Source organism: Aptenodytes forsteri, unplaced genomic scaffold, assembly GCF_000699145.1.
Source record: "Aptenodytes forsteri isolate BGI_AS27 unplaced genomic scaffold, ASM69914v1 Scaffold229, whole genome shotgun sequence".
In the NCBI taxonomy this organism is placed as follows: domain Eukaryota; kingdom Metazoa; phylum Chordata; class Aves; order Sphenisciformes; family Spheniscidae; genus Aptenodytes; species Aptenodytes forsteri.
The window spans coordinates 4,607,617-4,621,134 of NW_008795863.1; the positions used below are offsets into that span (position 1 = coordinate 4,607,617).

Sequence of the window (13,518 nt, forward strand, 5' to 3'; positions counted from 1 at the left end):
GCAAATTCCTACAGATGCACAGTTTGCAAAGGTAAGAAAAACATACAGCTTATAGATTTAAAATTGCAACATAAAGATCTGCACATACACTGCAATATCTTCAGGGGTTTACAAATTTAAAAAAAATCACTTCTACTAAGAAAAACTGGTTACAAGTAAGCAATATTCTACTTTAATATTTTCTAGTAAACCATAAACTTCTGCCATGCTGTGACTATGCCCTGGGAGAGTGTCCATGAGGTGTGGACACTCTGCAAATGTAACAACATTCATGTCTGTAACTATGGCAAGTTGCACAGCTCTTATTTATGCATGCAAAATAATATACACATGCAAATTGATCAAGGAGCCTGGATATTACATAGAAATGAAGAAGTAGTATTTAGAGCAGAAGATCAGCTAATGGATTAATGACACAATGATAACACTAAAAGAATGAGATCCTTCTATATCCTACAAAACTGTGCACTGGAAACTCACTACTGAATTGGGCTGGGGAATTAAGTAAATAGATGTATTAAAATTAATCGTTTATAAGCAGAAGGAGAATGCTTATTCTCTCCCTTTTTCAAGGATGCTCTGCAACCTGCTGGTTTGTGTGCAGCACAGGAAGAAAAATATTTGCTGAGGCAGCTGAGTGAATACACAAACCAATTTCAACAGGTTTTTTGATTGAAAGCTTGAAAACTGTTTACTGCTCATTAAAGCACTCACAGAGGTCAAGAAGTTTTTAATCTGTTCAACCAGGGGATACAACATGGAGCACAGAGAGACTAACTCAAACAGATCTGCTGCGGTGGTTTAAGATGTTGTCTCATTTGTCCATTTTCTCCCTCTGCCAGATGCCTGCTTTCATGGAGACTTGGTGGAAAGCAGCATGTGCCTGTGCTTCAGTTGCAACTGAAAAGCCTAGTGTTATCACTTAAGCAACCCAAGGCACAGACACATTTTCTCCTGCCTTCTCTGCTGTGGGAGAGCAGGACCGCAGCAAAAATAACCACAACAAAATTCTCCTCTCTCAATGCTATCGTCTCTTCCCATAACTTAAATGCAGTGGGTCCTGGTCCAGCAATTTGGAAACGGAGATTACTGTCTGTGTTCATTTTCATCCTTTCTTCTCTACAAAAAGACTCTGCAGGGCACTGTAATCAGCAGTGCAGAATGATGCAGGCAGATACAGAAAAACAGTCAGGTTTTGTGGCATTCTCCCCAGTTTCTCAGGACTTCTGTGGATAAATACAAGCCTGACCTTCTATTCTGTCAGTGAAGGTATAACTCTTCCTCCTCCCTGCACTGGGAACGACTCTGGTAGGATTAGGTGGCATAGAAACCTTGGCAGTGTGACTTTGTACAGCTCTTCCCACAGGAAACCTGGCCGTAGATAAAAGATTCTGCACAGTTCAGGATTAGCACAACTGTTAAATACAGATGAGATTCTGGCCTTGTGCTTCTACTACCCTACAAGACTAATCTTGAAAACAGCTTCAACTCTAGATGTGAGAACACGGTTAATTCATTCGCCCTCATCTGATTTCCCCACGGTAATTTCTCCCTAAATTCAACATTTTTATAATGCCTTAGACATCTATCCTACCGCTCTCTGAGACTGTTTTAGGCTGAGGCATTTATACTGCTCCTGACTAAAGAGTTGCTGCTTTCAGTTGTAGAGCCCAGTAAGTGGCTCTAATGTTTCTTTATGTCATTTAATGTAATCCAGTTGAGCAGATTAGCTTTTACTTAGCAATGCTTTAGAGTCATGATGCCAGTGATTTCCTTTCCTACTTAAATGAACAGTGTAGCAGAAAGAAAGTTTTCATGTTAATGTTCAGTAAAATGAATACTCTTTCAGCATCCAGTATGGGAAATGACAGTGTTTCACTCAGAGCACATCTATAGCTTTTCTTCCTCTTTCCATGTAGCATTCCTCTTTATTCTTTTGTCTCCTTTAATACTACTTAATATCAAATAAAAGCATTCACTTGTTTGCTTGCAATGCATGATCAAAATGCTTTAGTACACACAGAATGGGTCAATCAAAAATTATTTATACCGAGAGTTAGGAATTCCCCCAAATTACTTTGTCCTGGAAACCACAGTCGTCCTGCCATATATTTATGTATTAGTAACAGAATCTTTTTTGATGCAGCCACTTAGTGTTTGCTAGTGAATAAAGGGCTTGTATAAACTTGCTCAGAAAACACAGTACCGGAAGAGAAAATTCTAAGGTCAACGGCAGTATGAAAATGCACCATTGTCAAAGAATCTATGGAAAAGGCAGTTAAAATGGTACAGGTTACTTCTGTGTTGTAACCTAAGTTATGAGAAAAACCCCGCTGACTTTTGGCTCCCTGATGAAGACAACCCTAGTCTGTGTGAGCATCTTGACAAAAGCTTGTGCTTTTTTGGGGGTTGTCATGTACAGAAAGCTGAAAAGGGACTTTTGGCACCACAGTGCCGTGTGACTAACTCTCACACAATACTGCATCTCATAATCATTTCTATAAATTTATCTAGCACCACCTTCCTGACATTTATATCTGTACCTGTTTCAGAGCTTCAGTTCACCACTGGGTAGAGACTTTGTATTTGAGCTGTTTATTTATATGCTCTCTAAACTGAAATTGTTCTTTTTCCTCTCTGAAGTTTATTCTTCTGACATACTTTTACAGAACAACCATGTCTTCTCTTTGCCTTAATTGGCTAGGTGAAACAAGTCTGGTTCTCTTGGTCCCTCCACGTGCAACACAGGCTTGCCAATTCCCTGATCATTTATGCCATAACACTCTGCTGCTGTGATGCTAGTAAATTAGTATTTCTTGGTAGATCAGAACTAGGCACAGGAGTTCACAGGAGGTCCTGCCAGTGTCTTGTACAATGGTGTTTATAGTATGTCACCTTTACTGGAACCCCCACCTGCTGTGTACAGTCTATTTGCCTATTTCACAGTCATGCCGTGTTTTGATGATTCACAGTCATACCACAAGCCATCAATACTCACTTTCTTCTCCTCTGTTATTTCCAAAATTGAGCCTCTATCTTACAACATGCATCCTTGTTATTAGCTCATAAAATGCAAACTTTGCATCTCATCCTATTCGTAGGAGGTTAATCCTGAAGGCTATTCAATATTTCCTGTGCAGCATCCCAATCCAATGCTGCAGGCAGGATCTACTTTTACTGCCAAATGGATTATAATGTGTTATATTTGTATTTGATATCTATAAACAAAACACACAGAATGTTATTGGGTCACCTTCTCAGCTGATAATTCAGTACTTCACGATACAGCACAATGAACATGTACTTACATCATGGCCACTGGTTTAGAGCTCTTGTGAGCCACTTAAAAAAACATAGTTAATTTAAATACTTATGAAAGAAAAGCAACTGAATCTCAAGAACTACAAAAAATCTAAAGTATATGACATGGCTAAAGCATAGAAAGATTGATGTGCAACATTGCCAAGGCTTCAGTACTAACAGGACCCAAGCAGCTATGGCTTCCAATGTGACCCGCAAGACTGACTTGAGTGCTTATTTAGTCAAATGGGTGAACAAGCACGAAAAGCGACTCCATACTTTTCACTTGGGACATCTCACTTTGACACCCAGCACTCGAGAGCAAAAATACCAATGAGAGTCAAACCACCATGAAAACAAAAGAACTGTAGTGAGATGATAAGTCACAGTGGAAAATCTAATTTCACATTGACATTAAGGATATGGGAAGTGCACATGCATAATACACACTAAGTACTCTTAGTGATCTAAGTAAGATCAACAGTGAAAGCTTCCAGAGACAGCAACGACTTACATTTGCCTGACAATTCCTAACTGCAGTTTTACAGGAATTCAGAACGGGTTGCTCAGCACTGTGGCTACAAACTAACATACAGCTACTGTGATACACATCATCAGAAAATGACTTTAAAATGTCTCCAGAAAGTACAACCCCACATAATCCTGTTCAACAACCACTCGGGGAAATGTAGCTGACTCACATACTCCCCCTTCAATCCTTCCACAGCACACAGTAAAATGAAAACAAATCCCTGGCATACTTCAGTAAACAGGGCAACAGCATCTCCTTCTTACATTTTCAAGGAGCGCTCTGGTTGTTCTGTGTTTGAACTTAGGCATGTATAAACTGAGTACACTTTTAAAAATCATGCAATGCAGTAATTTCCAGCGATGTTCATAACTCTTTCATTATGGTCCCTAAATTAAACACCTCTCTCTCTCAAGGCAAGTGCCCAGAAATACACTTGAGCCCCCTTACACACTCAGTGGGAGATAGAAACATGTCTCTCTACAACTCTAGAGGGCTACTCTGAATTGAAGCTGGGATTGTACTTCTCATACTGTCTCTATGGGGTGATCAATGTGCCCATAACTGAGGAACTACCTAAACTCAGCCAGAAGCAGATGCTTACACTTAAACACCTGAAAGGCACTTTATTTGGGGCTTTACTGTATAGGTCTACATCTGCTTAGGATACAAATGTCTGAGCTGTCTCATGAGAGATGTGACTGTCATGCCATCTTTTTCCACAATAACCTAACGACTTGAGCATGTTCTCAGAAACTGGAGGCCAGGGTTCAATATTGTTTTCAACCTGAGAGGTTTTCACCATACTGCTCCCACCCCCCAGCCATCTGACCAGCGTTACTGTGGTCTCCTGCTGAGCTTGGCCTAGCATGCAGACAGAAATACAAGAAGAATCAGAGAACCAGGAAAGCATTCGTGAAGGAACCTGTCTAATCAGAGACTCTCCTTATTCTGTCCATTATTTCTGTTTTTCAGTGACCATCTAAAATATAACACATTAAAAGTCCCGTGAGAAAGGAACAAGGACTTCTCTTGCTTGTCTAGGAGGAGCTTTAGGAACTTTGTGCTCCTAGTTAGAGGTTTCTACTGGTTTACTGAGAACATAGCGGTACTTGAGAACAGGCTGGTGGCTCAGACTTGCTAACACTGAGGTGCCTAAAATCCATCTAAGCTACATGCGTAACAGGAGATTGAATAGAGAAATGCAACAGTCCTCCCTATTAAATGGTTTGAAAGGTCTCCAGCAGGGCTTTGGCACCAGCCAGCTACCACTCTCCCCAGAATTTCTAGACATGAATCAGGGCCCATTCCCAACTCGCAGTCTGTAGGTGGTCATTGTGCCTGGGAGCTCAGCAGTATGAACATAGATTGTTTTCAGCCAGCTGGCCTCAGTACCAGAGAATGGTACAGGGCATGCAAAATTCAGTAGTAAATATGCATGCCTAAAGTCTGAACTTAAGTAGGCCAAGCTGAGTGCTGAGTAGCCATTCCCTGGAAAGGGATCATGGAAAAATGACACTGTTCTGTTCCTTGCATACTCAGAGACCGAGCTGTTCATTTTAGTAAGTAGATTTAAGAAAAACACGTTTTATCAATTCTGACTGAAGTTGGTGGTCCAGAGCCAGCAAAGCAGGGTATGAGTTCCAAGAGTTTATGATTCACCAGTTGAATTGCTGCTGGACTTCAGCCTTCACCAGGGAGATTGGAAAAACCCAGTGGTCCAAAGGATGTTAGTGGAGAACTAGCCTAGCTGAACTGGACTACCACACTGTCAGAATGAGAGGTAAGCAATACAGAGAAGGCTATCATTAGGAATTATGCAAAGATATGGTCTCCACCGCATCCTACTTAAGGCCAGCATGTAGAAGGAAGGTAAAAAAAAAAAAAGCAGAGCCTCATAACAGCGCAGCAAATTTCTCAGTCGTTAATTATAACCAAAACCCTTGAGAAAGTATTGGTGAGTTATGAAATGGAAAAATAATCTCTTCAGAGATATGGAATAATCTCTCTTTTATTCTGGAATTGCTCTAGCTTGCATTATTTATCATAGATTAATTTTTATTAATCACATTGCTAAATGACAGATAGCATTACGTGATGGGTTCTCAGTGACACAAATTACTACTAAAGAAATCAAGAATCAATGCTCCTTTTACCCAGGGACTATGTGAGAAGTCACAGTAAAAGGACCACGGAAATTTCTGAACAAGCCAGCAGGACATGCGAAGCTGCACCACACATGCCCAGGCAACACGTACCATAAATTCTAACTCAAGTCACAGTAAAAATCCAAGGACAAGTTCTACTGCATAACAAAAAAGAATTACAGAATTTTTACAGCATAAGCAATTATTGTACTGTTCCCTCAATGAAACTGAAATTGACCCTTCTGCTGTAAATAATTATACTTGTTGCTATAAAGAAGTAACAACTATGGGCATTAATAAAACCCCGTCCCTTCTGTATCACAGACATCCTCAAACAAGTTTACTGGCTGCCTCACAGGTTGTAAAACTATGATTTGGAAATACAGTTTGCAGGCAAGATCTGACCCTACAGCACACAATTCTTCATGTTTACAGACCCTTAAACAATAGAAAGGATGCTTGTGGCAAGCAAATTAAAAAACGGACAGTAAGTTCCCTTCATGCTCTTTAGACTTCGTGGTCTCACAGTATTTCAAAAGGCTATATTTTGAACATGACATTTCAGAATACTAGTGAGTTAGTAATGCTACCTGAACATGTATAGTAACATTATCTCAGCATAACTATTTCTTTATCATATATCCACCAAATAGCTAGACTGTTTTATCAGTGAGCTCTTGAAAGGCCAAAGTTCACTTTTCATTTTTTTGGGAAGCTTTCCAAATCTCTCTTGGTTAATGCACAGTTTTGATATTTCTCTCCTCAGCTGTGTCTACATGAGATTTTCTTTTTTCTCATTACTGCATTACCATGTAATGTCACTGGGAATAGAAGGAAATTACAATAACATGCTAGCATTACATAACGTGCTAGGTAGGAATTGTGAGAGGACCGAGCTAAAAATACAGATAATGCCATGCTTTCATTTGCCATGTTTTTGCCCACCCAGAATGCTAACACGTCTCTTATTGCGCAAATCAGCATTCTCCCATTTCAAAACTCATTTGTTCATTTATCCTGAATTTATAATCATACTCATGATGTCTGCCTCCATAATTCATGCATGGGAATTAATGCTGCACTCTTACCATGCAACACAGAAACTCAGACTGAGATACCAGTACCTCTTCTTCTCTGAGAAGTGGATTGCAACTCTGAGGCCCAGCCCTGTGGCTGCCATATACTCACAACAGCAATGCGAGTGCCCTGTGGTCTCTTCAAGGTTATGGAAAATATCCTGAAACTTTTGTATTCAGAGTGCTTGAAGCCCTGCTGCTTTTTGAGTTCCAATGATATCTGCCACACCACGGGTTTCCAAACAGCCTCGGTAGCTTGCTAGCTTTTGTTTGGATTTCTTGATTGCCAGTGAAACAATATAACCTCCTGATCTGCCGACCAGGTAAGTGTTTTTGTGAAGATGGTAAGTTTCAAGAATAAAGGTAAAGGTAGGTAGTGGCTTCTCTGGAAGGCTGTCTGTCAGATTGGGGGGTCCTGCAAAAGGTCTCTCAGGCTTCAGATAATCCCATTTCTTTGTATGGAAGTGTCTGAACAGTATTGCATGCCCTAACTGATGTGGCTCAAGGAGCGCAAACTCCTGCTGCCAGACTATGAGAAAGTGAGTAGAAACAGTGACAAAGCAGAGGGGATGGCCAGACATATAGAAGGCTGATCCTCATGGCACCAGTCATGCTGAAGGAAAGACACGAGGCCCTAAGACACATCTTCCTACCTTGCAATGTGTGTGGCAGGGATGGGAAGGCAGCTGTGACCTCTGCTTCGTGTGCAGCACATGGTGGTTCCAGTAGGGAACTGTTGCATTACATACGAGTCTTTGCATTTCAAAGGTGACCAGCTCAGTTTAATTTACTCCTTCCTACTGCTAGTCAGTGGGTAGGAATTAGGTGTCTTCTGTCATTCATTTAAGAATCATTATACTATGAGTGTTGTTGAAATGGCTAAGCCACATACAGAATGAAGTACTCCCTGGACTTGGGCTGACAAAGGTTTCTTTGCACCATCCATCTTACTTTGAATCATGCTGTTCCTATCCCAGGGACCATGTGCAGATGGCCTTAATTCCACCTACGACAATGAACCCAGTATTTACAGGGTGCCTTTAAAGGTCTGATTTAGGCTAATAAGAAATGTAAATCTCTGTGGGATTTAGAATTCATGAACACATCATGAAGTGTTTATCTGATGAAGTAGTAGAAAAGAGTGCTTATCACTTTAGATAACATGTAGTTTGAAATTTCTATGGTAGTTTTCCGCTGCATTTCAAAATACTTAATAACTTAATATGGCCTTTTGGGCTGAAATATAATAAACATTACCTCTTCAGGGAAGAGAGATTAAAAGTTCATTTCAAAATTAAGCACTTCAAGTAGAGAGATGCTTGCTTTATTTTCCCAGCAGAGTTGTTCTTATTTATGCATGTTGAAGAAGTTGGGCACACTGATGATAAAGGGGGTGCATTGAGAGTACACAGACTGCCTTCACTCTACCACACTCTCAGCTTTCAACTAGCATAATTCAAAGTTTATTTGCTTTCTTCTGCATGTTTTCTTTAAGGTACTTTTAAATTATACTACTTGGCAATTGCTGCAATTCTCTCTCTCCCTCTCATCCTGTCTGGACTTTGCAGCCCCAGGTGCTGCAGGACTGATCCCACACACTCAGTGCAGGAAGTAGTCTGGCATCCTTAAATGCCAAGTATTACATCCACAGGGTGTTGCTAGCTGACACGCTTGGCCCTCCTGTTCTCACACTTTAGGCTGGAAGAGGAAAGTACCAACTGTCTGTGGTGTCTAGAATCACAGAATCATAGAATGGTTTGGATTGGAAGGGACCTTAAAGATCACCTAGTTCCAACCCCCCTACAATGGGCAGGGACACCTTCCACTAGACCAGGTTGCTCAAAGCCCTGTCCAACCTGACCTTGAACACTTCCAGGGATGGGGCAGCCACAATTTCTCTGGGCAACCTGTTCCAGTGCTTCACCACCCTCATAGTGAAGAATTTCTTCCTTATATCTAATCTAAATCTACCTTCTTTCAGTTTAAAGCCATTACCCCTTCTCCTATCACTACATGCCCTTGTAAAAAGTCCCTCTCCAGCTTTCTTGTAGGCCGCCTTCAGGTACTGGAAGGCTGCTATAAGGTCTCCCTGGAGCCTTCTCTTCTCCAGGCTGAACAACCCCAACTCTCTCAGCCTTTCTTCATAGGAGAGGTGCTCCAGCCCTCTGATCATCTTCGTGGCCCTCCTCTGCACTCGCTCCAACAGGACCATGAGCATAAGAGCAGAAAGGGTGGCTGAATGGGCCACTAACTGATTAGAAGTGTTTAATGGGGCAAATCCAGCTGAGCCAAGCTCTGTAATGTGAGAAAGAGACCAGGAGGCAGAGTAGAGCCTGGATGGTCTTGCCTTCTTTCTTATCCTTCTTGCTCCTTTCCCCAGTCTGCTGCTCCCAGAGTGCTTCTATCGCCAGGTGGTTCTGGTGTTATCTGGGCCAAAATCTCTTCAGGCTTTTTGAGGATGTGGCACAGAATAGCAGGAGGAGAGTGGTATGGTGACAGCATTTTGCTGATTACGTAAGCGAGATAAAAGAAGTGGAAACACTCAACCTTTATCGTGGCAAGACTGAATGAAAATCTATGCAACAAAAAAAACTTGCTTCTCCCCGCTGAAAAAAGCTTGCAGGAAAACTTTTCCAGAGAAGGTCACAAGAACCTTTTATAATGGAATGCGGCAAACAATCTAAAGCTCTTTCTAACATAGATGAATATATAAATAACACTAAATACATGCAGTCACCAAGCATTACATTTTTCATTTCTGTGTATGAGCCAGATCTTTGCAATAAATTAGCATTCCTTAGCTGAAGTAAACAGAACTGACCAATCTATGTACCTGCAGACAGTTTGGCCCCCGGGGTCTTTTAAACTTTAGGCTAACTCGCCCTGAAGAAGTAAAAGGTACAAATGATACTGCCTTGGAAGAGTGAGTCCCTCAATAGATGTTGAAGAGCCCTTATAGAAAAAATATTTGCATTTGTATGCTTTTTATGCAAGTTCTTTAAAACTTTACTGACTCTTACATACACATATCTTGGGAAAAAAGAATATCTACAATAAGACATATATTACACAATTTCCACAGAGCCATCATCTTAAATTAAAAAAAAAAAAGCCCTGCAAATTACAGTCGTTCTAAAAATCAAAATAGCTTAGCCAGCTGTTAAAGAAGTGCATACATTCATCATTACTGAATGCATTACTGCTTTAAACATATATAATTCCGAAATAATCTCCTTGAAATAAACACAGCAACAGCCATAAAACATGCTAGACCTGAAATTGAAGACAAAGCAAGCAGTACTTGCTGTATTAGAACTCTGACAAAATACATTTTAATCATGTCCAGTCTTATGAATTCTAAAACAACCTGGATGCCATTTGGCTGTCATGATTAATGTGTGCTTTATCATTGTAAACAGAGCTTCCTGAACATTTCTATGAAGTCTGCTTTTTGAATCAACATTTAAACAATCAGCATTGCCCTTTCTCTCTTTTTATTTTGTGGTGGTTGTGTGCAGATTCTAAATAAAGTATAAGATATCAGGATTTTTCATATTTAAGTAGAGAAAAAGAATTTAATCACAGAAAAATGCTGGAATTGTGAATAACCTCAGGTATTAGCTTTGTTGTCTTGAATGGTAGAATTTGTGCTCTCCTTATCCATCTCAGGAAATTAAAGAATTTTATGTGACATGTCTGTGTTGATCAATAAAACAACAACAATCATTTACACTGCAAGTTTAGCAGTTTCAAAAATCTGCATTAACCAAGCCGGCAGTTGTAGCAGAATCAATAGACAAGGCATCTTGCTTAGTGGTGTGCATAAATGAAGTATGACTAAACTTTTAACATCCAATGAATACAGATTAAGATGATAAAATCCATATGCAGAATGTGTTCTCCAAGCCATGCAATGACAGCGTGCTTGAGAGTGTAATGCACAATAAAATGTTAAAAGTATTAACAAATTCATACTTTAATTTTCACTCTGCTTCACTCAGTATTTACACTGTGAGTTTGCAGTCAGCATTCATTTTATTTTAAGACCTGTTGCAAAGGGCCTTGGCAAATTTGCTGCTGTGTGTTCATCTGTCAGTTCTACAGCTTCATGTTACTTTAAATCTCTCCTCCTATTTTCCTAACCACTCATCCCCTTATTTGGCATACTTTAATCTCCTAACTAGCTCCTTTCTATTGTCAGTGAAGTTTCTGATGTGTCACTACTGCTACAGGAGTCAATCATCTTTAGTTCATGATGCAGATAAAAGGAATGAAACTGGTTTTTTTATTAATGGTCTAATACGTTTGTGTTTAAACAACGACTCCAACTGTTATTATTTGAATCCAGATGCTTGAATCCAGAAAGACTACACTATAGCTTTGTGAGATAAAGTAAGACAAACATCAAATCATTCTGTTTCTAATCTAATCTGCTCAATCAAACAGTTTCATTAAATCTGCTTTAACTGCTGTTTTTTTTCTCAGCTGGTTCAGACTTCCCCAAAGTGCTACATTTTCTTTTTAAAAAGTTGCCTAAATGACCAACAGGATGGCATTTCCTAAATGCAAACCTACATACATATAATATATAATGCAACAATGAATATGTTGCATAGTAAAAAACCCTAATTATATGAAACATTGAATATTCTGAAGAAACCCAAAGAACATTTATTTTCATTCATGCATATCTGAGTATACCAGATCTGTATTTCCCAGACAAACAGAAATTACCAAAAACATTAGCATTACGATGAAAATAATTGATAGTCATTCACTATAGGTGGAAACTCTTCCTACAGTAACAAAATAATTAACCATTTTTGATGATATATGATTAGCCAAAAGGAAAAACATCCTAAAGCTCTGAAAAATCTGTATTTCTCTCATCTGTATTTTCATTTATTCAGAGTATTGAGCTCATTACTGGTTCTTATTCAAAATAATCTAACCATTCCTCTGTTTTCTTCACTGAAAAGCAGGCATCTTTTATTCTAATCAATGAAGGACTTACACAGTACCGTGTATCTGGTGGTGAAATAAACCTCTGCAAATTGGAAATTCATTAACGGGTACTATATAACACTAAAGAATCCAAGCTACTGGTTTTCCAGGTTGATTTTTTTTTTTCTGTTTCTGCTATCATGGTCAATTAAATGTAAATACTTTATGTATGTTACAGTACATATCGTTTAAATTGGCTAACTTACTAAGAGTTGATTAGCTTAAATCTGTGAAGTAAACAAGAAGAGTGAATATTAAAGACAGTAGCTCAGCATAAAAAATGTGATATGTCCTTGAACTTATAACACTGCAGTAAGCAATTACCTTAAAGAAGCCACCCACACAACAGAACTATGGCTTTGTTCCTTATCTTCAAAGAACAAGCCACTTGCATCTGGATCAAATCCTTTAAACAACACACGAACACTCAACATCAAAGCACTTTCGTTTTCTTCAGTTATTTAATTTAATTAGAGCTAATACAGACATGAATTTAGACACTGATTGTTGTGTAGAAAATCCCCTGAAAACATGTTCAGGAAATTAATCAGTTTGGTTTTAATTTTATAAATTTTTTCCCCCAGTACCTGACAGGAGCGCCTCTGCTCTGTGCAGGTTTCAGCAAGACTGTCACAGTGCTGTCAGTTTGATTCAAAGGTGTTTCAAGTTCATATGGTGGCATAGAGGGTGCTAGAATAAGAAAAGAAAAGAGGCAAAAATAATCATTATTCCTGTATTTCTTCTTTCAAGAGCTGTATCTTTATTTGAATAGGTAATTCTAAAGACTTCTTCAAATATAAAGACCATATCATAAGTCTAAGATGCTTTCTGTTACAACACAAGTGTGAGACAACTGTTAAATAACTTCAGGAAAAAAAAAAAACAAACCAAAAAAACCCCAAAGAAATCCCAGCTCACTGCCAATTTCAAGACAGGAAACAGATACTAATAGGAGTAAATTTGCAGAAAGTACTGAGAATCCATGACTTGGAAATGAAAAGTTATCTCAAGAGGAGCATCTGCAAATGTGCATGCTGAAGTGACTATAGTTTCTGAAACTGAGCCCAGCTTTCTCAGTATGTCAGTGGTACTAGGATGCACTCTCATAATTTGTCATTCCTGGAGTTTTAACTAGTGCTGTAACTGTCCTGGGTCTATTGTCCACCACAGACATAATTTACAATAATGAAGCAGGATTGTCACCATGAGAGCTTATCTTAGTTTGAAGCCACACTCAAGAGCACTTTTGCAAACTGTGTCTTCATTAAGGAATTACAGTTGTGATTCAAACAAACGATGCCTCAGTTATTGTCTTTTACTGTTGCTACTTTTTTCAGTGCTATCACTTGATGGAGTGACTACATCAGTGGACATGGGAAGGGCTACAGATGCCGTCTGTCTGGACCTCTGTAAGGCCTTTGACACAGTCCCCCACAACATCCTTCTCTCTAAACTGGAGAGG

General features: G+C 39.3%; 1 protein-coding gene across 5 annotated transcripts in view; it reads right to left on the reverse strand.

Annotated features, from left to right (window-relative positions):
• Window positions 1–13,518, reverse strand: part of PTPRM (protein tyrosine phosphatase, receptor type M) — a 386,144-nt gene that overhangs the window by 207,211 nt on the left and 165,415 nt on the right. For all 5 annotated transcript variants that reach the window (XM_019473357.1, XM_019473356.1, XM_019473355.1 and 2 more), the window contains exon 10: window positions 12,644–12,746. In XM_019473357.1, coding sequence (XP_019328902.1) covers window positions 12,644–12,746 — 103 coding nt within the window. The remainder of the gene's footprint in view (window positions 1–12,643; window positions 12,747–13,518) is intronic.